Genomic DNA, 26,522 nt, shown 5'->3' on the forward strand with positions numbered 1-26,522 from the left:
ATCCTTCCTCCGGCCCTTACCAATTTCTGCAACCTCTCTGTTGCTGTAACGCTCACCTGATTCCCGCAGAGGCGCCGGTCTTGACTGGGTGAATGCCGTATCTTCAAAGGTGATGTGTAACACACGGTTGGCTCTTTGGGCTGGACCTCTGTGCACTGTATGTCTGACTCGAAGAGTAAGATGTCTGCAGATAGAAAATATGGGATTAATGAACTGGGGTTATTGGGTGCCTCTCCCCTCTTCCCTTTCTCTTCTCCTGTAGAACCCCAAAGGTTAACGCCCTCACCTTAGGTAAGTGAACGCCGAGCTCTCCATCTGCCTCGGGGCAGGGTGCCGTAACCAGTTTCTTCACTGGATAAGGGTGCAGGCCTCTTGACCTCAGAGGACTGCTGTCCGTCGTTAACTGCACGAACGGTAAGTTCTGGGCACTTCAAATGTCTTAAAAGTCTTTTGTAATGATATCTCTTGTTTTGCAGGGTTCCGGCGATGGCGGATGGCGGGCTGATGAGAGTTGAGGATCGAACCCGCGTGAGGAATAGAAGTGCCTGGAAGCACGTAAGTAAGCGCTTGTAGCCTGCTTCACGATGCGCACTAACTGTCCCTTTTATCTTGCAGGTACAAGTTCGGAGCTTTAGAGAAGCTGAAGGGTGCTGGAATACCCACTGGATTCGGCGTGGGAAGGAGTAATGGCACGTGAGTAATAAAGTTGCCCAATGTCTTTAAACGCACCTTCTTTTGTCTTTCAGATGCGGGATGCAGCGCCGAAGGCCTCCGGAGCGTGCGAAGAGCTGGTAAGCTTTTGTCTTTCAGATGCCGGAATGCAGTGCGAAGACCTCCGGAGCATGCGAAGAGTAGGTAAGCCTTTGTCTTTCAGATGCCGGAATGCAGCGCGAGGCGTTGGTGACAGCCGATGGACCAGGTAAGAGATGCGCTGCCACTGAAGACCGTAGTGCTAACCTGTTCTTTCTTTGTCTTTACAGGTGCTGCTGAAGACTGGAATCCAGGATGGTAAGCCTTTGTTCCCTTAGGCCCAGGATCAGAAGCAGAAGACACGATGAGCGTTCTGCTGCAGAGAACGCAGAATAACGCAAAGCAAGATTCATCCATCGGGTGTGGTTTAAATAGCCTCCTGTAGTGCTTAGGTGTCTCCTTCCACAGCCACGCCTAGGTAAGAAAAGAGTTCCTGCTTTCCAGAAGAGTTCCAGTGTTCTGAACCTAGGGAGTGGCTCCTGCCCCACCCAACAGGAAAGGTAGTCCCAAACAGAAGAGGATCAGGGGTTCAACTGGCAGGTAAGTAAGCAGCATGGTCTGCTGCAGGTAAGTCCACCCAAGCATTATGAGCCCGGCGCTTCCAGCGCTGGGACTGGGCATCTTTATGAGCCTGGTGCCACTGGCGCCAGGACAGGGTCCAAAAGGTCCCAATTGGGACTGGCTGGCACTCGGAACCGGGGTTATGGGTCTGCTTCCAAGGGAGCCGGGCAAGTCCTGATCTTTTGGAAGCAGAGATCATGACAGTTGCCTCTGGATCTTTCCCCTCCCCTCTGAAGCACTCCCTTGTGCATCCTCTCCTCAAGAAACCCACAGCTGTTCCTTCTTGTCCGGCTAACTATCTCCCAATTTCCATTACTCCCTTTTTGGGTAAGCTCCTGGAAAAGCTTGCCATCTCTCATCTTAACCTTCATTCTGACTCTGCTGGCTTTTTCCATGACCACCAATACGGCTTCAGTGCTGCCAGAAGTACGGAAACTGCTCCCCTGAACATCTGTGAAGACCTGCTCTCCAACCTTGACTCTAACATTTCCTCTGTCCTCATCCTACTTGATCTCTCCTCCGCTTTCGACACGGTCAACCATACCACCCTGCTCAATCGTCTCAGTGACAACCTGGGTATCACCGATCAGGCTCTGGCCTGGTTGAACTCTTTTCTCTCTGATCAACCCCCCCAGGTACAATCTTCCTCTCTACCTGTGGTGTTCCCCAGGGGTCTAACCTCTCGCCCTTGCTCTTCAACCAATACCTGGCAACTCTCGCCTATTGCATTTCAATTTTTTGCTCAAATTTCCAGTGCTATGCTGATGACACCCAACTCATTTTCAGGCTTCCTTCAGCCACCTCCCCTCCTTCCCTCATCTCTGACTGTCGAATCACCATTCAAAATTGGTGTGCCGCCAATGATCTTTGTTTAAAATGCCAACAAAACTGAGATCCTCTTCAATGGTACACTCTCTCTATATTTCCCCTAACTCTCTGGTAGGCCTACCTTGGCCCTCCTCCTGCCCCTACCTGTGAAGTTAAGAACCTTGGGGTCATCTTTGACTCCACACTTTCCTTCTCCGCACGCATCTCTGATGTCTCCAAAAAGTCAAACTTCTTACTTCACCTCCTTCCTCTCCTTCCCTCAGAAGCTTACTGTCTCCCAAGCTCTGATTCTCTCTAGGTTAGACTACTGTAACAGCCTCTTTCTAAATCTACCTGCCTCTACTCTCCGTACTTTACAACAAATCCAGAACAGAACTGCGAGACTTGTCCTTGGCCTCAAGCCCTGGGATTGTATCTCTCCAGCTCTGAAATCCCTTCATAGGCTCCCAGTGGATGCAAGGATTAAACTTAAAACCCTTTGCATTACCCACAAGGCTTTCTGGGCCCTGGGGCCAAAATACCTTCAAGTATCCCTCCGTAAATACTTCCCCTCTCGAGCCCTTCGGTCCTCTACCTCTATCTCCCTCAAGGTCAGACATTTTTCAAAGAAACAAGCTGGGAGTAGATCTGTTTCTTTGGCCGGTGCCTCCCTTTGGAACTGCCCCCCTGCCACCTTGAAACTTGAGAACCATCTATGGTTCCGGAAGCTCCTCAAGACCTTCCTCTTTGCCTCTGCCCCTCTGCTCCCCTGCTGATCTGCTTTCTCCCTCAGCACTGTTGCATCTGGCCACCCTCTGTCCTTCAGGCCCAGGTACCTGCTCACCCTGACACCCTCCTGCACTGCCTCCTGGCCACCCCTTGCACTGGGGTCTGTATATGTACCCATACACCCCCCATTTTTCTTCTGCACTTATCAGATACACCCTATCTGACTAACCTTGCACTTTGCCACTCACAGGCTGCACTACCACTGTCTTTGATCACCTATTTCTTTATTTATTAATCTTGTTCTCTCCTATGCTCTGCACTTACCAATTTCTCTGCCCTCCCATGCACGTTCCCCCTTTTTCCCTTCCCAATGCACTTGCACGTTCTCAATGTCACTGGGCCTAGTAAGATTGTTGTTTTTGTTTTCTCCCCTGTTCCCCTCCCTTTGCCTGGTCGCGCTCTGAAACACCTGTGTTCGAGCGCGATATAAATAAAATATATCATATCATATCCCTATAATTTGATAGCCAGCAATTACATGCATATATAATTTAACCTAGTTAATATGCTAGAGGTAACAGGAAGTCAGATCCGATTGGGTTAGATCAGTCCCTGCGTGGGTGTAGATTTTGCAGCGCCACCGATTTGGAAACGACTAAGCATCTTATTGAGTGTGAGGCCCTTCATGACATTCAGTGTTCCTCCTTACTCACCTTTGGGACCACCTAGGTATCTTAACTTACACGGTTTATGGGCCAACTTTTTCAATGGCGATGATGTGAATCTAATTTATTATCTGTCTAGGCTGTGGGGAAGGGTGCATAAGTACTTAGACATGACGTGTGATTGAAACTAAGGTGATGTAAAAGAGTGACGGTATGCTACATTTTTTATTTGGGGAGCTGTTGAAATTTATTACGTAAACATTTGAACGTAAACGTTTTTAACCCTTTTTCGATTAGATGGAGATATTGCGGGCCACTTTCATTAATGATAGTCAAACTGTTTTGTAATATGTCTGAAGGGGGGGGACTTGGGGCTCGCTTTATACGGTAAACGGATTTGTTTTTGTATTGCAGGTGTGTGTGATTGCGAATAATTATATTGTAATGTCTTTTCCAATTTTTAGGTTTTAAAAGATGTTTCATGGATATTGTGCATTGGGATTCTGAAAATCATTTATGTTGTGTTTAAAAAGCCATTATTTGTCTGTATTATACTATAAATAAATAAAAATAGATGTCTCCATGCCTTCTATAGCCCTCTCACTCAAGTGGCCTTTTTTGTTTTTTACTTTTATTTATTGGCAGAGGTTTACAGCAAACACTTACATCAGAGCAATAAAGAAATGAATAACAGAGCTCAATCATCCCATTTGCATGGCATACAACATACGAGATAAGGCATTCAATTCTCAATGGGGAGGACCATCAGCTATATCATACTGCAGTCCTTCAGGCTACATACATTAGACCCTAGGTGAAGACGTCTCGGACGCTTTTTCAGCTTGGTTGATCAGGTAACTATTAAATGCACACCATATATTTTTGGGAAGTGAATGGTTCGGGAGCATATTAATATATTCCTCTTTACAGGTCTGGATCCAGGTAAGTGCATTCAACCATTTCTGTAGCTTTGAAGTATGCACTTCTTGGCCACCATGCAACTAATATTTAAAAACCTAGCCATCCTCCTGGTGTCGTCAGTGTTCCACAACCCAAATAGGATCCCCAGCGGTCTAGGCTCAACAACGGTCTCAACGATGTCTGTAAGAACCCCCATAATCCCGCCCCAGAAGCCGTCCAGTGCACGACAAGACCAAAATATGTGTAGGTGGTCAGCTCCCTCCAATCGACAGCGGGCACAGGTATGTACACTGTTTCAGGTGCATTTTGCAAGTCTGTGAGGGATGTAATACAACCTGTTCAGCAATTTATATTGTATACATCTAAAGCTAAAGTTAAGTGATACCCTGTTCGTGTGTGTACACATTTTCTTCCACATCTCGTCAGAGATCTCAAAGCCCAGTTCGTCTGCCTACCCACACTGAGCTCTGGGGGACTGGTCTGGGGCTTTCGCCAGCAACATTTTATATAAGCAAGAGACCACCCTGCGAGCACCGCTTGAATTGCCCATGTAATCTATCGAAATACTGCGTTCCTGGCCATATAGGCACATTCCCAAAGACATACAGCAATTTGGGAACCAGGATCATCTTAACTAGGGAGAGCTTTCCAGCCAGTGATAGTGGAAGAGGGCACCACCTTGTCAGCTTAGCCTCAACCTGCTTGGCTACGGTCGTGTAATTTTCTGCCAGTAGGGTCGATTCTGATAGGGTCACTTGAACCCCTAGATATCTGATTCCCCCCCGGCGACCAACGCAGTGGGTACTCCGATATAGGTTGTTGGGTAGAGGCAGTGAGCGGAAATATCTCTGATTTAGAGTAATTGATTGTGAAGCCCGAGAAGGTGCCTATACGCGTGACATCTTGCAGGATGGGGTCTAGGTGGGCGGTGGGGTTTCTAATATACAATAACACATCGTCAGCATATAACGATATTATTTTGGGGGTGTCAGCATATGAGGATATTATTTCAAGGTTGTCTTTTAAGCGTATTCTTCTATGGACATGATGTGCTCTGAGGTAATCCGCCATCGACCCGATAACTAACGCGAAAAGAATCGGGGAGAATGGGCAACCTTGGCGGGTGCCCCGAGAGAGTGAAATTGCTGTGGATATTAGAGAGTTGACCCGGACCCTTGCTCTGGGAGCTGTATATAACAATTTGATATATCCAATCATGTTTGGACCAATCCCCATAGTCTCCAAAACCAGCCACATGTACTGCCACAAGACCATATCAAAAGTCTTTTGGGCATCTAACGTTACAGCCACAGCGTCTGCTTTCTGGTCAATTCTAGCCATAACTTTAAAAAGTCACCAGATATTGTGGGGAGGTAGATCTTCCTGGTACAAAGCCTTCCTGGTCCCCGTGGACCAGATGTGTCATGATCGGGAGAAAGCAGTTCGCGATTACTTTTGCAAACATTTTTGTGTCGCTATTCATAAGTAAGAGGGGCCTGTATGAGCCACATTCATCACCAGGTTTGTCAGGTTTAAGTAAAACCGTTATAACAGCCTAACGCAGGTTAGGGGGAAGGACCGAGTTCCGGAGTGATTCGGTACAGACCGCCAAAAGCTTAGGGGCAAGTATCGCCACAAGTCCCTGATAGAATTCGGGAGTGAGCCCATCCAGCCCGGGAGCCTTACCCTTTGGGAGGTCTGTGATGGCCCGGACAATCTCCTCCAACAAGATCGGGGCATCCAGTTGGTCCCTGGTTGCGTGGGAAATATATGTCATAGGTATCTGGCCCAGGAGGTCTTGTATGTGTGGTTCACTGTGTTCCTGAGATGACGCATATAGTTTAATGTAGAACTCGGCAAAGACCTCTACCTGTTGTTTCGACCATTGCGGAACACCCTGCGTATCCTTGACACATTCAACTTCAGTCTGCCCCCATTCTTCACTGACCAGTCTAGCTAACGTCCTCCCCGGCCTCTCACCCTCTCTGTACTTCCACGCCGCCTGTGGGCGACTGAAATAGCGAATCTCCTGCATGGCATGAGACTCAAAGATCCCTAGTTCTTCCCTAATCTGTGCAAGTTTGGCAGGGTCGACTGCTGTTGCACAATCCAGTACCAACCCGTGTAACTTGGATTCTGAGCGGGCCAGGTCGTTTCTGATTACCTTCAACACTCCTGCCTCTCTAGAAATGGACATTCCCCTGATATACACTTTAAAGGCTTCCCATCTGACCCCCACTGTCGTGGCAGATAGTGTGTTGCATTCAAAGAATGTTTCAATATCAGCTAGGATGTCACCCTTAAACACTACATCGAAGAGGGCAGCAGATTTAAAGCACCATGAGCTGCAAATAGGCTGGGGTGAATTCAATTCCAAGGATAGGGTGATCGGGGCATGGTCGGAGAATGTACAAGTGAGTATCTGAGCCCTCTTGACCCTGCCTAACAGTTCACCCGACACTAAGAAGAGGTCAATCCTGGAGGAGCTGTCATGCACCGATGAATAGTATGTATATTCTCGTAGATGAGGATTAAGGACCCTCCAAGCATCACAGATACAAAGAGTTGTACAGTGTACCTGTAACCTAAATGCTGCATGAGATAGGGCCCTAGGTACAGTGCCTGTTCTATCCATTCCAGTGTCAAGCATTAAATTCATGTCTCCCCCCCAGATGATGTGGACCCCAACATAGCCCAATAAAATAGTTGCGACTGCGTCATAGAATTCTGGCGCGTCTATATGGGGACCATATGTATTTACTATGAGATACTCCCTATGTCCCATTATGCAATGCAGGATGACATATCTTTCCTTCGGGTCAATGTAGCTTTTCTTGAGTATGAATGCAATTGATTTATGAACCTTTGTTAGCACTCCTCTGGCCTGCATGGAGTATGAGGTGTAGAATCTATTTGGCCCCCAGGAAGGTGCGATCCCCATAGCTAGATCGGTCTGGGCATGTGTTTCCTGAAGCATGAGTACTTTTGCCCCATGTCCCTGAGCATACACCGTGATCGTGCGTGCTTTGGTGTAATTACTCAATCCTCGAACATTTCATGACATTATGTTATAGCCATCCTAACACACTAGGGTACATCCCAGCGAATGTAGCCCTGTGTAAGTTTGTCAACATCAATATTGCCACTCTGGTGCCCCTTTGCAATGTCTAATACTGTACCACCCCTGCCATTTTTAACATTAACACCCCCAACTGATCCTCTCGCCTCCCTCACCGCCCTCTCCCAGTTGGCAGTGTCTCTCTCCACCCTCCCCACCCCCCTCGTATCGGTATCAGTGGTCCTAACCCAACTCGGCCCAACTGTACCGGAGGCCCAACCGGGGCTTGCACACAATAAACCCTGAAACTCAACCATTGTAGCCGCAGGGGGGGTGCGCTGCTGCTGTGTAACCAACTTAGTAGGAGTTATAGTGTACCGTAACTGGTACATGGATCAGGTGGACTGTGCCTCACCACTAGTGTTCGCTTTCACAGAAAACAATTTAACAGAGAGGTATGGTGGCGTCAAATCCAGCACCCATTCCAGCACAACACAACAGTAGGGGATCAATATCAGCCCGCAGTACAATGTGACATCACCTGCTGAACTTAAGGGGCCTTTCTATTGTACCCTGCTCGCCAGGGACACATCGACCCACAAAACGAAAGTAAACCGTACCATCTACCCAAAGGCTAAAGGTTACCAATTACCAAAAGTCAGGAAAACCTGCAGCAGTTCAGCCATGGTTCAGTCATCGTCCATGAGGTTCTCGGCCGTATTGTTGAGCGGTATCTGTGCCTCTATAAACTTCACCACCTCATCAGGGATTGTAAAAAAGTATAGTTTTGCCCTGAAGGTGAACTTTAGTTGTGCCGGAACATCATTGCATAAGCGATGTTCCATTCCCTTAACATCTTTTTCACTCCAAGGAACTGGCGCCTCTCCTGCTGTACTCCCACAGAGAAGTTGGGGAAGATCCTGATGATTTGGGAGCCAAGCCACAGTTCCCCCTTCTCACAGGACAGACGAAGAATGAGATCCCTATCTCTATAGCTCAGAATTATAGCGATGACAGGCCTGGGGAAGTCACCGGGCCTGGGACGTGGAGACAGGGCGCGGTGAGCACACTCAACAGTAAAGAAGGGGGACAGTTCAGGATTGTCCAACAGTTCTTTAATCAGGTTTTTAACTGCCAGCTCCATGCTGCCTTTTAAGAGCATTTTCGGGACACATTTAATTCGTATATTGTTGCTGCGGGACCTGGACTCTAAATCGTCGCATTTCGCTTTAACGGACTTCATGTCGTGGTCGAGTGTGGCAAATGTGTCCTGGAGGGTATGTAATCCATCCTTGTTGGCCCCAATTCTGGACTCCGCCTCGGTGATCCTGGCGCCTGTTTGATCCAGTCAAGATTTAAGTGATGCGACATTAGCGTTGATACTGTCTAATTTCTCGTGAATGGAAGCAAAGTTCCTGGCCATGGATTCCATCATCGCCGTGAGGTCAGGAACTGGATTATCTGAGGGTGGAACAGGTTCTTCCTGGTCGGCTGATGAGTGGCCTGTCTCTGGCCTAGGTGCCACTTTGGTGAATTTATCCATGGTGCCCACTTTGTTGCCACCCTGGGATCTTCCCCTTATCCTCTCTCACTTTCACCCTTGTACCCCTTCTGTTTTTTCCCTCCTCCTTCCCTTCCTCACCCCTTCCCTCACAGATTAATTGCTCTACTTACTGTTTTTATTGGTTCAATTCATGATTGTAAATTGCTTCTACTGTTATAATGTTCTATGTATTCTGTTGTTATAATGTAAAGCGCTTTGGATGAAAGTGCTATATAAACACAAGAAATACAAATACAAATGCAAATCTGTTCGACATCTCTGTTCAGTTGAGGGTGCGGTTGGGTTCAGCTAGATGGAGTCAAACCGCGATATTAGTTCGCACTGCCTAAGCCAGGGTCGGTTAGCACTCAATTGTCACAACTGATGATGGTGAAGGTCCAGAGAAGGAGCACAGTGTGGCAGGGGCAGTTGGCAGGTGTTGACCTGTTGTTTTTTCAGTTGATCAGGCTATGGCAGGGAACTGTATGCATGGATAGCAATATGAAAACTGGGATGCAGTGCACAGTTGGTGGCACCATGTGGTGAAAACAATCAGATGGACCATGGGGATGTTATGCATGTGGTCTAAGGTGCCTAAAGCAGGAGTGCGCGCAACCAGGATCCCCCATCACAACACAGCAATGATGGTGCCAGTGGCGACAGAGAAGCAGATCCACACTGGGGGGGAAGTGGCGCCCCAATCAGTAGTAGGCCACTTGATGGTCTAGGGATCCGGATGAGGCCACTACATATAGCAGTTGCAGCAGTGTTGGTGGGCCCAGCACACCAGCCGGGTCCCAGGCGATGGGGGTGGGGGGGATTCTGCTCCAGGGACCTCACACGGAACAATGATTGATTGATTGATTGATATTTTATTCCTATCGCGCTCGTGCACAAGTGTTTCAGAGCGCGACAAGGCAAGGGAGGGGAGCAGGGGAGAACAAAACAGCGATCTTACTAGGCCCAGTGACATTGAGAACGCGCAAGTGCATGGGAGAGGGGGGAGGGGAAAAGTGCATGAAAGGGGGAGGTGGATAGTGCGAAGCAGAGGAGAAACAGATAAATAACAATAAATAAATAATAAAGGCAACAAACAGTGGTAATGCAGCCAGCAATTTGCAAGTGCTAGGTTTAAGGCAGCAGACAGGGTAGGTCCGATAAGTGCAGCAAGAAAAAGGGGGGGCTGTATGGGTACAGATACAGACCCCAGTGCAAGGGGTGGCCCGGAGGCAGTGCGGGAGGGTGACAGGATGAGCAGGTACCTGGGCCCAAATGACAGAGGGTGGCCAGGTGCATGGTGCCCAGCAGGGGAGAGGGGGAGCAAAGGCAGAAGAAAAGAGGAAGGTCTTGAGGTGCTTCCAGAACCGGAGATGGTTCTCCTCAAGTTTTAGAGTGGCAGGGAGGCTGTTTCAGAGGGAGGCCCCAGCCGAAGACAGAGATCTCCCCAGCTTGTTTCTTAGAAAAACGTCTGACCCAGAGTGAGTTGGAGGTATAGGTGCGAAGAGCTCGAGAGGGAAGGTATTTGCGGAGGGATAGCTGAAGGTATTTTGGACCCAGGCCCCAGAAAGCCTTGTGGACAATGCAGAGGGTTTTGAATTTAATCCTTGCATCCACTGGGAGCCAGTGAAGAGATTTCAGAGCTGGAGAGTTACGATCCCAGGGCTTGAGGCCAAGGACAAGTCTTGCAGTCCTGTTCTGGATTAGTTGCAGAGGGCGGAGAGTAGAGGCAGGTAGATTTAGAAAGGGGCTGTTACAATAGTCCAAGCTAAAGAGAACCAGAGCTTGAGATACCATGAGCTTCTGGGGGAAGGAGAGGAAAGGCAGAGTACCTCTGAGGAGGTGCAGTCGGAAATTTGGCTTTTTAAGAGACCTCAGATGTGGGCGGAGAAGGAAAGGGTGGAGTCAAAGATGACCCCGAGGTTCTTAGCCTCGCAGGTGGGGGTAGGAGGAGGGCCAAGGGAGGCCGGCCAGAGAGTGACGGGAAAGGATGGTGAAGGTGTGCCGATGAGGAGGATCTCCGTCTTGCTGGCATTCAGACAAAGATCATTGGCGGCACACCAATCTTGAATGGCAGTTAGGCAATCAGAGATGAGAGAGGGAGAGGAGGTGGCAGAGGGCAGCCTGAAAATGAGTTGAGTGTCATCAGCGTAGCACTGGAAATTTGAGCAGAAAATGGCAATGCAGTGGGCGAGAGTTGCCAGGTATTGGTTGAAAAGCCAGGGCGACAGGTTAGACCCCTGGGGAACACCACAGATAGAGAGGAAGATAGATGAAAGCAAGGACCCAAGTTGGACCTGGGAGGGTCGATCTGAGAGGAAAGAGGTCAGCCAGGCCAGAGCCTGATCAGTGATACCCAAGTTTTCATGGAGACGGTTGAGCAGGATGGTATGTTTGACCGTATCGAAGGCAGAAGAGAGATCGAGGAGGATGAGGACAGAGGGAATGTTAGAGTCAAGGTTGGTGAGCAGATCTTCACGGATGTTTAGGAGAGCAGTTTCTGTGCTTCTGGCAGCTCTGAAGCCAGACTGGTGGTCATGGAGACAGCCAACAGAATTGGAAAGAAGGTTAAGCTGAGAGATGGCCAACTTTTCCAGGAGTTTGCCAAGAAAGGGAATAATGGAAATTGGGCGATAGTTAGCTGGACAAGAAGGATCAGCTGTGGGTTTCTTGAGAAGAGGATGCACAAAGGAGTGCTTCAGAGGGGAGGGGAAGGATCCAGAGGCAAAGGAGTGGTTGCAAAGATCAAAAGATCAGCAAGTGCCGGAGCGAGGGTGTCAATGTGGTCCTTGATGGTTTTAGAGGAACAGGGATGAACCTGTTTTGAAGAGGGTTTCATAGATCGGACTTGTCTAGCAACCTCGTCAGGGGTGAAAAGAGGAAAGGACGAGAAGGATGGTGGGAGGGTGGCTAAAGGAGGGTCAGCAAGCACAGATGGAGAGGGAAGAGGAGGAGTGTGGGTGGAGAGGGTGGACAGGATGTCCTGGGTTTTTTAAATGAAGTGAGAGGCAAGGGCATTGCAAACAGCCTGGGAGGTAACAGGAGGGGTAGAGACTGCAGCAGGGTTGGCCAGCTCCTTGCAGATTTTAAAGAGTTCGGCCGAGTTGTTAGATGCTGCAGAGACACGAGCTTGAATGTGGACTCTCTTCTTAGTGAGGACAGAGTCGGTATTGCCTTTGTAGCAGGCGACAGGCCAGTTTGTCAGAGGATGAACAGGAAGTCCTCCATTTCCTCTCAGCTGCCCTACACTTACGTTTAAGTGTAGCTAGGTCAGAGTCATACCAGGAATTGCACTTGGCTTTGGACTTCAAACGGATCCTCATGACAGGGGCAAGAACATCAAGCGTATCAGAAATTGAAGAGTAGAGCAGAGACAGGGCTGTATCAGGATGAGAGACAGCCAAAGGTGGAGGGGGTGGGGGGAGAAAGTGGCAGCAAAAGTCTCAAATGACACACGCTTCATGGGCCGGATGTCCAAGAAGGTAGGTGGCAGTGTTGGGGTAGGCTTGGCTTGGGGGGAAGAGAGGGAGAGATGAGATGAGAGGAGGGAGTGATCACTCCAGGAGAGAGGAGTGGTCAGAGGGATGGAGAGGGGGAGGTCAGAGGAGTTCAAGACATCGAGTGTGTGCCCTGCAGAGTGAGCTGGGCCAGAGGGGAGGATGGACAGGGAGAGGGAGTCGCAGAGGTCACAGAAGAGTACAGAGGAGGAGCAAGGAGAGCCTAAATGTATGTTCAGGTCACCGAGGAGGAGTTGAGTGGTAGAGGCCAGGAGGGAGGAGGAGAGGTCTGCCCACTCAGAGAGAAATTAGGTGATTTGAGCAGGAGGCAGGTAGATGGTAACCACGGTAAGAGAATGGGTAGGCGAGAGAGAAAGCCTACAGACAAGGCATTCAAAAGAGAAGTAGGTCTGAGTGGGAATGATAGAGACAGGAATCCACTCAGGAAAGATCAGGGCTACCCCCCCCCCCCCCCACACCGGACCGGGAGGATCTAGGTGCTGAGAGGATCTTGTAGCCATCAGGGAGGAGAGTGTCAAAGCTCGTAACAGAGCTGGCCGGGAACCATGTCTCAGTAAGGCCAAGGACATCAAGGTCTAGTTCTTCAAGTAGGTGTCAGATGTCAAAGGAGTGTTTGACGGCAGAGCGAGAGTTGAGAGTGGCAATATGAAGAAGGTTGCAAGCCTTAAAGACCTTCCGGGGAGGGGTACAGATCAGAGGTACGCCCTGCGGAGGAGAAAGAGCCCTAGGAGGGGCAGAGGAGGAGGAGGAGGAGAGAGAGGGCAAGGTAGCCAAGGGGGGAGAGGAGGGGACAGCAGGAGATGAGAGGAAATTGATGAGGCGAGGGAAGCACCTATCAAAGAGGAGGAGATTGGCCTGAGGGCTTTGGACCATGACAGTGCCATTTAGGTAGACATTAATGATGACTTTAGAGGAGTCGAAGGAAGCCATGAGAACTTCCCAGTGAGTGCCACCATTAATGGGAGAGGAGGAGATAAGGCAGAGCACAGAGACCATATGAGGAGTCCATAGATCTGGCAAAGGAACGACAAAGAGGATGTCGGTAAGGGTCTGTCTGGCGGAAGCATTGGAGTAGCTGTCGCCGATAGGAAGACCAGGATTAGAGGCCAAGATATCCTTTTTGAACTTCTTCCTACCAGACTTAGTGAGAAGGGAAGGATAGTCAATGGAGAAGCAGTTGGAGAAGATAGGAGAAACAGAAAGCGCCATTGGGGTGGAAGTAAGGAGAGGATGGAGATACTGGGGGGGCTAAGGTAGGTAGATGTGAGACAAAAGAGAGTGGTGAGGTCACTGGGCTGGCAAGGTACAGAGAAGAAACAGTATACAAGCAAAATACAGAGAATTTCACACTGGGCAGCAAGATATGGATTTTAGGAGCAAAGCAAAAACAGCAAGATTTGACTTTTAAGCACAAAGCAGAAACAGCAAGATTTGACTTTTTAGCACAAAGCAGAAACAGCAAGATTTGACTTTTAAGAGCAAAGCAAAAACAGCAAGATTTGACTTTTTCAATCTTGGAATCAGATGTTGGCAAAGGGTTTAGGAAGCACTGCGCAGCAAGATGACAACATGGGAGCAACAAGCAGAAAGAACAGTGATAGTCAAAGGCAGTAGAAGTGATTCCATAAGGAGGGAACTAACCCATAGTTCTGGAGGTGGCAAAGTCAAGGCAGTCCGGATTTCTTAGAGGAGAGAGGTGGCCGTATCATTGTGATTAAGGTGCAGGGAGGACCCCAATTAGCGTTCTGGAAGTGGACAGGGAGCAGACAGGAGCCTTGGAAGAGGGCCTTTGCTGAGAGGGCCGGCTGAAGCCTGCCGGTCCCTGTTGAAATGGAAGAAAACACTCAGCAACCAATGGTGAGGAGCGCTTCCAGGCAGAGCAAGGGGGGGCCACCGGCGGCCTCAGAGTCAAGAGGGACTTGGCCGCGGTGCAGCACACCCCAGCGCTCCTCACCTGGATGGGGGCACCAGTCGCCCTGTCCAAGATGATCCCCCGGCGCACTCCGGGCTGATGGTAGAGGCACCCTGCGCCGTGCGGGTCATCCGCCACGAACAGAAGCCACCAGAACTGCCGTGGAGTCCGATGGTGTGGGGGTCAGGGGCACACAAGCGCAGCCAGGGCCCAGTGGGAGCCACAAGCGACACTCACCAAGGCAGCACCAGTGGATGGGGTACAGCAGCTCCAGGTGTCGGCAGGTTCGTATGTCTCGACCCGTTACGGGCAGGGGCTCAGATCAAGCCACAGCTCCTGGGTGGCCCCGCAGACCATAGGAAATCAGCTGGTGGCGCGGCCTCCCACCACACCAAGTTCAGTCGGCCACAATTCAGGAACAAAACGCCGATTTTCCACGGGCTTCAAAGCAAATGAGTCTCAAGTTATTCACTACGTGTGGTGAAAGTTGTGGCTTGTAAAGATTAAGAAATATGCCGATTTAGTCAGAATGGCGTTGTTGTACACAGAGCTAACTAGCTAAGCAGCCATTTTTAAGGCAGCTCAACAGCAAACTCCCCCCCACCCCTCAAGTGTCATTTCTAATGGTGTGGGGGTTGGATAACCTTTTGTCCAGATATGGTTAGGATTTCCAATAGGCTGATGCCTGCTATCCATTCCTCCATGGCTCCACAGCTTGGCCCAGAACTTTCAAAAGCCCCGTCAGTATCTTAAGACCATATGGAAGTCCTGACTTACTCTCTGGGCTTCTCAGTGGCTCCTTGTCATCTTTCACATCCAGCTGTTCTCCTTGCTCTCTTGCTGCCTCAGCATCTCCAAACTTCTCCCTGCCTGGCATGCCTCAACATCTGGCATATTGGACCTGGTGCATAGTGGGTTTTTTTTTGTATAGAATCTGCAGGGACTATCAAAGGGACTATCTATTTTGGCAGGGGCTCATCACATGGAAGGAGATTATGTTCCCAAGTGTGCACAGAACTCCAAATGCACAAGCATCCTTGTATTGCAACTGCTCCTAAAAGTCGCCACAAGCTGTAGCAAAGGGATCCCCAGCCCCAGTGTAGTATTCCCATATGCCAGATATAAATTCCGGCAGTGCAGCACTGAGACTGCTGGGCTCAAGCATTCACCAAACCTGCCCAGTAAGGTAACAGCGATAGAATTTCTGGGACAAAGGGAACATGCTATCCATAGGGAGGAGGATGCTCTTCATGTGCAAATCTTGCAGGAGGAACTGTGCATTAAGCAACCTTTATCCTGCGAAATGCTGCACGCTGAGCTCCACGGCACCAGCACCACTCCTGGCATTGACGAAGTGCAGAACCAAGAAGGCAGTAGACCTTTACAAGGTTCATACCGTGGATCCACGTAATGAGGAGCAGAGACACTGAAGCAGCATGAAAACTGCAGACAATCACCACATAGCCAATCTGATTCTCAGACCAATAATGTGGAACACATGAGGGCAGTTAATTGAGGGCAGAACTGCTATATAAACCCTTGGTAGTTTTGCAATGCTCTGTGGGTTTGGTATTAGGGAGGACGCAGGGAAGAGCAGTCCTAAAGATAAGGGGTGTATCGGCTACTTTCACTCCCTAAAAATAGGCAAAAACTCCCACAAAATTTAAACAGGGAGTAATGATACTCCCAACAATAAACCGGAAACGGACACCGAGAACCTTAAGGCCCTCCTCTCACCCATGCAGCCCCATGGATTTATTTGGACCAGTAATGCATGTAGTACCACAGAAAGAAACTGTTATTAGTGCCGGATTTAAAGACACCAGTTTACTTCTTACAATGTGCGTAAATAACTAAGTGCAAAAAACAATTATTACAAATAAATCTGTTTCCCATTTACAACATATTTCTACTTATAAAATACTCCCATTTTGAATTGGACTTACATTTTTACTCCATTAAAAATCATTTTACTACTGAGTACCATTTGGAACATCTGGCAGCCAAGCAAAGCAATGAGTAAGATCACCACTTGGCATTCCCCACTCGGCCACCGATTGGTCCCCTGGCATAAACGACCACATACCTGACGTAGGAAGATTCCAATCCTGGTACGAGGCGGGCCTGAAAAGGGTGGGGCAATTGCAGAAAAAAAGACAATTTCATCTCTCTCCCGGAACTAACTGAAGCACTAGGGATAGGCTCATTTATCCACCTTCCAATACATCCAGATAAAAGGAGTCCTGACAAAGCCTGCATGGAAGGTTAAGTTGCAAAGAGATCTCATCCCATTCGAACAACTCCTGGACTCAAAATCTGAAATTAAGGTTCTGATATCTGTAATGTACAAAGAGCTTATCGAAGCGGGAGGTGGGTCCACGGAACATCTCAGGAGCAGATGGGAAAGAGACTTAGGAGAGGAGATAGACCCCGACCAGTGGGAAACGATGTGCAAAACTGCATCCAAAACCTCAATATCTAGTCAATATAAATTACATGCCATTAAACTCCTACATAGATGGCAATACGACCCACTCAAACTGTCTAGAATGTTTCAGACACTGAGCCCGAGATGCTGGCGAGACTGTGGAGAGGTAGCCGACTATTGGCATATGTGGTGGAGCTGCCCACACAAAGGTATTCTGGGAGGAAGTCCTGGGATGGATTAAGGAAATAGACGGCATACAAAGGGACACTGATCCACTTCTGATTCTGTTCGGGCTGGAAAAAGACGAGGATGAATGGACTAGACTAAAGGGTCTGGCCCCACGGCTAGTACTTGCAGCCCGTGCACTGTTGGTAACAAAATGGAAATCCAAAACGGTCCCAAGTAAAACGGAATGGATCAATTTGTCAACCAACATCTACACGATGGAAATTAGCACAGCCTCCCTACATAATAAAGCGTCGCAATGTGAGACCCTATGGTCAGACTTTTGAGGTAAACACCTTTCAGAGACCGCGGACTCCCAACCCAAGGACACTACAAGATGCTAATACAAATCAGGAATCCCAAAACTCTTATTAAGAGACAGTTATGACCCAAGAATCAAGGAAATCCCACAGTAGTGAGCTTAAAATTACTCACTGCAAACAAGTTGAGAAAGAAAGATGCCGCAATGATGTCTGCCCAACCAAAGGGGGGGAGGTGGGTGGGTAGGGGTTATGTTATACTGACTGTTACAACTAAAGAACGGAAACGAATACAAGGATGACCTAATGTATAATGAGATTTAAACTTTGTTCTTTTGATGTAACCGTATGCTAAGAGTTGTACCAAGTGAAATGTATACATTTTTGTTTAAAACCAATAAAAACCAAATTTTAAAAAAAATAAATCATTTTACTCCCAACTTTAAAAAATAGGGAGTAAAATACTCCCAATCCAAATCTAATTTGGAGCATTGAGGAAGAGCCTTAGGGGGCTAAGGTAGAAGGAGATTAAGGTGGAGCAGGAGGAAGGAGGCTGGCGAGAGGCGACAAGAGAGTAGCGAGGAAAGGTGAAGAGCAGTAATTGGTGAGAGGAAACATCAGGAGGTGTGAGGTAGAATGAAGGAGCACTAAAGGAGTGAGGAGCATGATCAGGACAAGGCTGAGGGAGAAATCAAGAGAGCGGAGGAGGAGTGTGTTCATGGGGGGTTGGAGGGGACATTGAAGAGGAGAAGCAGAGGATTAATTGAGAGGAGGTAGGAGCAGAAGATCAGAGGGAGGTGAAAGAGTAGACAAACAGCAAGACTGTGGGCTGAGAGTGGAGGAAGTGTCGAGGTACAAACTCTTGGCCAACTGCTGAAGATTATATATATGTGTGTGAAGACATTGGGATATCACCGGACGTGTTATATTCGAAACCACGGTGTCTTTATTCTGGGTTCACAGTGATCGAGAAGTCACTATGAAAATAGAACAAAATGTTTTACCGCTACAGTGAAATAAACCAAATCATCCCAAGAGTGGTCTCTATCCATCAATTCGGCTCTCTCCCCAATGTGTCTGGTTTACTTTGGCTGGGACCCATTTTATACAGCTGCAATGAGGACTGGTCACCAAATCACAAGAAAATGGCTCTCACAGGTTTCCTCTCCTGGATAGTTCAGGATGTGCTGGACACATTTGCGTAAGGGTCATAGGAACTCTGCTAATCGTGTCAACAAGCAATTGGGTTCCCCAGAAGCCTCGCAAAGTCTCTTGGCTCAGCAGTCTTTATGGAGAGCAGGGTAAAATGGCCAAAATGCAATTTCACAAGTTACGTTATTTGGAGTACAATTGTCACTTTCACCAGCATCATCTTGGGCCCAAAGTCTCTAGATTGAAGTACGATATAGCGGAGAGATGTGCTTCAGCAATAGGTCACTTGTGGAGTAGCTCGCTACAGCGCCGAAGCCCCCTTGCTTCAACCAAAGGTTTTCTGTGAACAGAGTCTGCAGAGATTGCTGAGATTGCTGGGCTTCAGAGGGCCAGGAGGTCATTGAGATACTTGGGTCAGTTCCCTTCCTAGGGCATCTGAATCTACAACCTCGCCATCGTCTCTCACTTGCATTCTCACCAAACCTTTGTCTGCTCATTCCTGGGGATCTGACATTGTACCATGTCATGATCCCTCAATCCTTCATACTTACTAGTTACAGAATAAATTGGACCAATTCTAAGCTTATTCCCTAAGCAAGGCTAGTCACAAAGCCTGACTTTTCACACTGGTGTTCATTATGATTCAATTCGTGCTCTGAACACCTGTGGATCGCATTAATACCAACATGGCAAACCTAGCATGGGCACATTTCTTAAGAATAATCTCAGCATATTGCATGATAGGAGAACCTGAACCTTTTAGGGCAAATAAATGCAATCAAAATGATATTCCTACCAAAGTTCCCGTAGTTCATGCAAAACCTGCCCATAGAATTCCAGAGATCGGCTGCAGCATTTGCAGTCTCCTAAATTAAATGTCCCTTTCGGAAAATATAAAAAGCCTAATTTACTTGGGTGCCTTCAAATGCCTATCAACAGGGGATGTTTTTATCTATTCTGGCATTAAGAAGCCTCACCAGGCATCATCCTTTACCAGGCAACCTGATGGCATTCCCAATATGTTGTAGTTCCCCCAGTCTGGACTTGAAATGGAGCAGGATATTGTTTGGGGACTCGTCTTGGCATTGGTTCTCAAATCTTACTTCACCTGTTAATCAAAGTGAATACTTCAGAGAGTTAAAATGGTGAGACTAGTAGCTAAATCAGTTTCAAGAAGCTGTAAAGTGACAGCTTATTATCTCACAATGTGCCAAATCCTCTTGTTTTCCTTAATATTGGTACCTCCCATTGGTCATTTTGGAGAGCCTTTCGGATTCAACAGCTGGGTCACATTTGGTCCAACTCTAAGTTAATGCCTTTCATCGAGCTTAAAATGTGATGAAGGCTACTTGATTCTGAAATGTTGATCTATTTACTTCCGAAACAGGACCTCTGTTGATCGATTTACTTCTGAAACAGGGCCTCTGATTGCATATGGACAGGATGGCTCTTATTGATCCTCTGCCCAAACAAGTTTGCTTGTTCAATCCAGGTCAGCAGCACCCAGCCTTAAATCCTCCACTATCTATACAATGGTGTGTGTATACCACATGCCTATTTACAAGAAGGTTTTGGATGACAGAGAAAGACAGTATGGAGAAATGTCAGGAAGGGTGATTGAACTTGTTTCCTGAAACACAAACAAATTAGTCATAATCAGGATGAATGCTTAAGCAGTACAATACATATTTAGTACATATTGGATGCTGACAAACATTTTCTTGTTCTGATAAGAAACTCATCCAGTTGCTAGGCACAGAATTGTCCTCAGGTGCACTGCCCCACTTGTGAGAAATGTGTCACATCTTACACTTGATGTACAGAGTGTGGTCTTGGACTATGTGAACAAAACTAAACCTCTAAGGAAAATAGACCAACTCTTTGTTTCCATAGCACCTGGGAGAGAGGGCGATCGCATAACAAAAAAAACGCCATCACCAAATGGATAGTGCATACAGCTCTGCTATTCCCTATCCTAAAGAGTTGTACCATTCACTCCCAGGGCTCACTCTATCAGAGGTACAAATGCTACCTTAGCCTTCATTGCAAACGTCCCTCTAGATGCCATTTGCAATGCTGCTACAAGGAGTTCCATCCATACTTTCACACAGGATTATTGTGTTGACACTCATAAAGCAGATTCACAGCTGTTTCTTCTCACTTTCCACCTCCTTCTCCAGATACTGCTCGCTGATCTATGCAGAACATGTGATCTAAGCAGATCTACAAGCTCCAGAAGGGATACATTACTCACCGTAATCGTAATCATATTTCTGGTGCTTGTATCTTCTTTGATTCACATGTGCCCTCCCTTCCGCCCCTACTGGAGTAGAAGGAGCATAGACGTTTTCTGGGTTAGCACTGTTTATGCTTTATCACATCTGTACTCACGCTACTCTTCATGCAACCTTGTATTAGAAACAAACAATCTGAGGGACCTCGATGCGCGAGGGACCTCGATGCGCGAGGGACCTCGATGCGCGAGGGACCTCGACGCATGAAAGAACAAATCAAATGCAAACAAAGTTTTATGACTAGTTGCATTGCTCATTTCTTTCGCAAGTCGATGTGTAACTGTGGTTGAGGTGAAGAACTGATGATATTGGGCTAGCACTTTCCTGCAGTGCTAGTTACTTACATCCGCTGATGGTCGAATACTGGGATTTCTATTTTTTGTGAAGCATGTATAGTGTTGTTGAATGTTTGATGCTCCCTAAACTCACAATTTGTTTGTTCAATTGTTATTGTAAAAAAGCTAATAAAAATATTTTTAAAAGGAGAGGAAAATAAAATTGTAGATACAAGGCTATCATGCTATTAGAGAATGGGGTATCACTCTTGAAAAGATCAAGGGAGCACACTACTTCCAAGAAGAAGCTTCCCTTGGAGATTCTGATATTTTCAATAGTTTTTTTCAACAAACAGGCATAATTCATCACTAGGTAGCGGTCCAACGTCTCTGAAATGCTACCTTTCCCAAATCATCTTGCTTTTCAAATACTTCTAAGTGAATTATCTTCTTGCTATTAGGCTTACTTTGATGTTGCAGGTCCTAAGGAGAAAAAACAGAAGAAAGGAGTCTTTCCTAGGGACAATTTAGGAGGTGAATCAGGGCCATCAGATTTCTCGAGGGTGCACAGCAACATGCTATTTTATGCCCGTCATAACTTGCAGTAAAGCCAGATTTTCTGACTGTGAGGTCGATCCGTTAATTACTGGTGTTCACCTGCGCATGATGCCCGAGGTGGCCACCTAAATTTGACAAGCATAAGGAAAAGGGAGTCTTATAAATGTTCCCGTTTTATATAGACATGTTGTTTCTTGGAGGGGATTTACTCAATGTTTTCGTTGGATTATGCGTCTCAAGCCCTTCAGCCCTACACCAATAGTGTTGACTTTCGCAAAATAATAAGATTTCATGCATTACTGTAAAATTATGTTCATAGGCACCAATCATTTTTCTTGTGTCTTTCTTAATGGAATATGCTAAAGACTAAACGGATTTGATGTCAGTGGGTTTGTGTTGCTTTATTTAGGAACACACAGTGTCTCTCTTTAGTGGACTCATTTCAACCTTATCTTTGAATTGACTAACGATTGGCTCATGTTTATGATTGTCTATGGCCGGTCAGATAGCACGGTATGTTGAACGCTTGCCGCTGATATCTGTGCACAGACGGCTGTGGCAGGTTTGAATTCCGACAAGGTCAGCTCAGCCTTCATCCTTCCAAAGTCGATAAATTGCATACCACTCTCAGGGATAAAAATTGTCACCTGTTATTTCAGCACTCGGGAGCACTATACAAGAATTGATATTATTATAATTATATGCTATACGTCGTAAATATTATTTCCATTGCTTTAAAGCGCAAATGATAACCGATATGGAAGAATTATGGCTACTGATTTTTGGTGCAAAGAGAATGTCAATTAGATTAGCAACAACAGGTTTTTTAAATGAATTATACCCAAAGTAATTGTGAATGCTTTTATGAGGGGAAGGTGATGGAAAAAAGAAGAAGGGGAAAGAAAAGAAAAAAAAGGGAAAAATGCTGCTATTAAGGTTTTATATATTGGGTGCCAGGCATAAAATATTGAAACGTGTTATATACTGATGAATTGAATTGTAATATGTTTATGATATGTTTTTATTCATTTTTGTAATTATTGAAAGGTTGTTTCATACAGCCAAACAATAAATAATAAAAAAATTAAAAATTATTATGTCGTTGTGTTTATTTGCTATGAGCAAACAAAAGCTTCTTGCACTTTTCTGTACCAAGGACTTTTGTAAGCATGTAGTGTAAAACCGCTACAGACCAGGACGTTCAAAATGGGCATTGTAAAGAGATGCAAGAAGCTGCTATGAAAAAATAGGGTTAGTCAGCACTTTCCGGGAGAGCGTTCAGAAGGAACGGTCACCTGATCAGTTCATCAGACATCTGCGTTGGCGATGCACTATTGGATACAGGTTTGAATGGACTCAACTGGAGGGTGTGAGGCCATTTCTCACCATGCAAGCCTAAGGTTCTTCATAGGTTTCATTTTCAGCATCCGACTTTCACCTATAAAGGTGGAAGTCGGGTCAGGTTGTTGCAGTTGCTTCTGGTACAATGAAGCTGTGTTGTCTGGTCTTTGTCTTGCAAGACAAATGAAGCTGTCTCCGTTACTACCCTGAAATCAATGAAGTGTGAGCCTGGTTTCTCTAACAATATACACAATCATTGCTACCACCTTTGGTTCTTACCTCAAAGATGCTGCAGTTGGCAGGCATAGTATGAAGCTTCTGGTTGTAAGTTATGTTCATATATGCATCCGCTGCCGCAATAGTGATCTTCTCAGGGAATGGCCCTTGAAATGAAATCCCCGTTTCTCCATAGGCGACAGCTCTTGCTCCCAGAGACAATCTGCGTGCAACACTTTGCTTATCTCGAGGATGAATACTTTAAAAAAAACACATCATACAAATTAGGCCAACACTCTGGTGTGCCGTGCAGGCGCTCCAGAAAATGATCAATCTTCTAGGCTCTGCAAATCAAATCGAAACTAACTGCTTGTGGCTACCAACTTGCCTAACAGGCATTCCTAACATGTCTTTACTAAAACAAAAAAAAAGTTTCATACATAGGGTCATGGCAGTCATTTAACGGTTGACAAAATGTATACAATAGCATAAATGTTTAAATAAAAAAGCCTGCAAAATGTGGAAGAGAAGAATTGAAGAAGACCAAAAAGGAGGAAATTAGAAGACTTCCTAGAGGAAGCTGATGGTGATACTGGGGGAGATGAGGAGAACTGCAGTCAAGACAACGAGAGAAAAAGAATGATTAAGGAGCCTAGCCTAATGTATAGAGACGCTCAGGTGTCCAACCTTGTGTTGGGGAGGTGATGGCTCTAAAGAGCAGTTTCACCATGCCCAGTTCCCCAACCACCCCTGCTAGCCAGGCCTAACGGAGGGCCCCAATACCCGGCCTTAAGAAGGAGGACCTCAATCTGCACAACAGAAGAGAGAAGACAACGTGCAGGGACATTCAAACCCCCAAGAGGGAGTGACGGAAAAGAGAGAATCTATCCTTAAAGTGATCCTTGGAATGTGGAATGTGAAAGCAAAGAGATCCTGGATTTTGAGATATCTTTCTTCATTTGACACCTTTGTGAAATAATTTCTTTGAAAAAAAACAGTAGTTTTCAAACTTAAAACTTCTGGGTCAATCTAGCATTAAACCCACTCTGCTTCAAGACACATAATAGCCGTGTTTGATATGTTTGTTCTGTACTTGCATGTGTAATAGCATTCACCCAATCAAAACTAACAGCATCCCTTCCTGCACAACACTATTGGGTCTTAGAAGACCCGTAGGAAGCCAGAATGCTGGGATGTCTATACTGTTGCACCGTCTCTTGAGCCAGGTAGAGGTTTATATAAATTAAGATTTATAACTGTATTCATTGACAGTACTAAAACACATCTGTACAATTTCTTTGTTGAATGAAATGTTTTAATTGTGATTAAAATATACATAAACAATCCAAAATCTCTACACATTTTATGTGGAATCATACCTGGCAAATGGAGAGGTCTCATCACAGAGGTCCATGGCAACAGCCATAAAGGTGTTGGGCATTTTGGGATTAGGGGCATAACCAAAATCATCGGTTTGATGCCACCGTATTACTGGATAATTATCACAAATCGGAGTCTTTACATTTGTAGACAACTGGAATAAGACAACATAAATACAAAGTCATTGTTCAATTAACTGAATTAGTAGGTACTTTCTTTCTCTGTTGCTTTAATTTGTAATCTTTAAAAACCCTTCTGTTCAAACAAAATACATTTTAAATTTACAGAGCAATATTAGCTCTTTCTAAAAAGTTAAGTTATGTACACGCGCCCAATGGCGAGATTAGCTAAGCAAAATCAAACCTCCCCCCTACTAGTGTAGGCTGCATGTAACAAAACTTTCTCCATTTCTGTAAGAAATCTGGTACAAAATTGGAATAAATATTCAAACAAAATAATATTGTAGACCAACGCAGAAAATAACTGCAACTGTGTTTAACTAGTTTTGAAGTAGCACAGGAATACAGATGTCCAAGCAATGGAAAGCGAAAATAAATATGTACATCAGGTTTGCCAAATGAGTCATCCTTATCAACCAAAGTTGGAGTTCCAGTCATTCCGAACATGCATTCCCCTTCCTGCCATTATCAACATTGCTCCCTGGTAACTACTGAAATGCTGCCCATCAATTTTTAAAACAAGCATCGACAAAGCCAATAGTTTATTTCGAAAGGATATTTTGAACGGAAATCGGACAGAGAGAGGAAAGAGGGTCTAGGAAGGGAAGTGGAACGAATGTGAGGACTGATGAATGAAAGCATGCAAGCGTATGTCAATGAATGATTATGATAGATCCATGGGTAAGGGTATAGTGCTGGATGGATAAAAGAGATTTTAAAGATGGATGAATTAAAGTTTAAAGGCATATAATAGTATGAGGATAAAAGGATGGATAAATGCATAAGTGTGATCTGAAGGGATGGATTATTCAAAAGGAATGTAGGGAGGGATAAATGAGTGCGGGGAAATCAATGAGAATGTGAGCATGGACGAATGAGTTAGTGAGTTTGAGAACAGTAGTGCAAAGCTCACAGCAAGGCGGGGCCACCAGCTTTTACAATGCACTGAGCAAGAAATGTGTGCAAGCGCGACAAAGAGTGCAAGGGTACAAGAGTTATTTTGCATGCACAAAAAAAGCCGATTGGATATGCTAAGGTCTTTCAGTAGCATCAGCAATTTCTGCTTCCACGGTCTGCATTTGTGGGGAGAGTGACATGTGTCATACGCTGCGAATTCTACCAACCCTGTCCTAGTATGTTATGCAGTTGACCATGTCCTATCTTACCCACACTATGCTAGAGGCAGATTCTGGCGTTCGGCACAGTGGGCGACTCCAGTGGGGGTACCTGCATTCCAAATGATTCAAGGCCAGTGGCAGCAGGTCACCACTTTCAGTGCAGGGACATTAAGGAGTCCTCCCACCTCTTCCCGCAATACTTTTTTGCAATAATGGATTAACATGGTGCATTTCATAGAACAGTATTTGAGAAAAATTGGGTAAAAAGACATGCAATCGGTTTAGTAGTGTAGCCCATGTGGCAAGTCAGAAGAAGGATGCAGACACTCTGAGGACAAGTTTCACATGTTTTTTTAAAGGGAAATTATAATGCCCAACTTTCCCTATCACTATGGGTGGTCCCTACCTATGTTACTAAGGTGCTCATCAGTCATTTGTGAATGTCCAAAGGAATAAGTCCTCTGTCCAAACTAACCTAACTGATCCTACCAGTGTATCTTACGTGGATTAGAAGAAGGTCTCTCTTCTCCTGTGGGTACTTTTGGTATCAGTCTTAGGATTCCTTATTGATATATAATCTTCAAACAGTCTCGTAACTCTTTAAGTGGGCCATTAGATTTTATCTCCTCTTTGTA

General features: G+C 46.2%; 1 protein-coding gene across 2 annotated transcripts in view; it reads right to left on the reverse strand.

Annotated features, from left to right (window-relative positions):
- SIAE (sialic acid acetylesterase) overlaps positions 1-26,522 on the reverse strand; it is a 468,035-nt gene that overhangs the window by 55,243 nt on the left and 386,270 nt on the right. For both annotated transcript variants that reach the window (XM_069614537.1, XM_069614538.1), the window contains exons 8-9: positions 24,590-24,744; positions 23,274-23,469 (exon numbers count right to left, since the gene is read on the reverse strand). In XM_069614537.1, coding sequence (XP_069470638.1) covers positions 23,274-23,469; positions 24,590-24,744 — 351 coding nt within the window. The remainder of the gene's footprint in view (positions 1-23,273; positions 23,470-24,589; positions 24,745-26,522) is intronic.

Source organism: Ambystoma mexicanum, chromosome 9, assembly GCF_040938575.1.
Source record: "Ambystoma mexicanum isolate Mex_15411 chromosome 9, UKY_AmexF1_1, whole genome shotgun sequence".
In the NCBI taxonomy this organism is placed as follows: Eukaryota; Metazoa; Chordata; class Amphibia; order Caudata; family Ambystomatidae; genus Ambystoma; species Ambystoma mexicanum.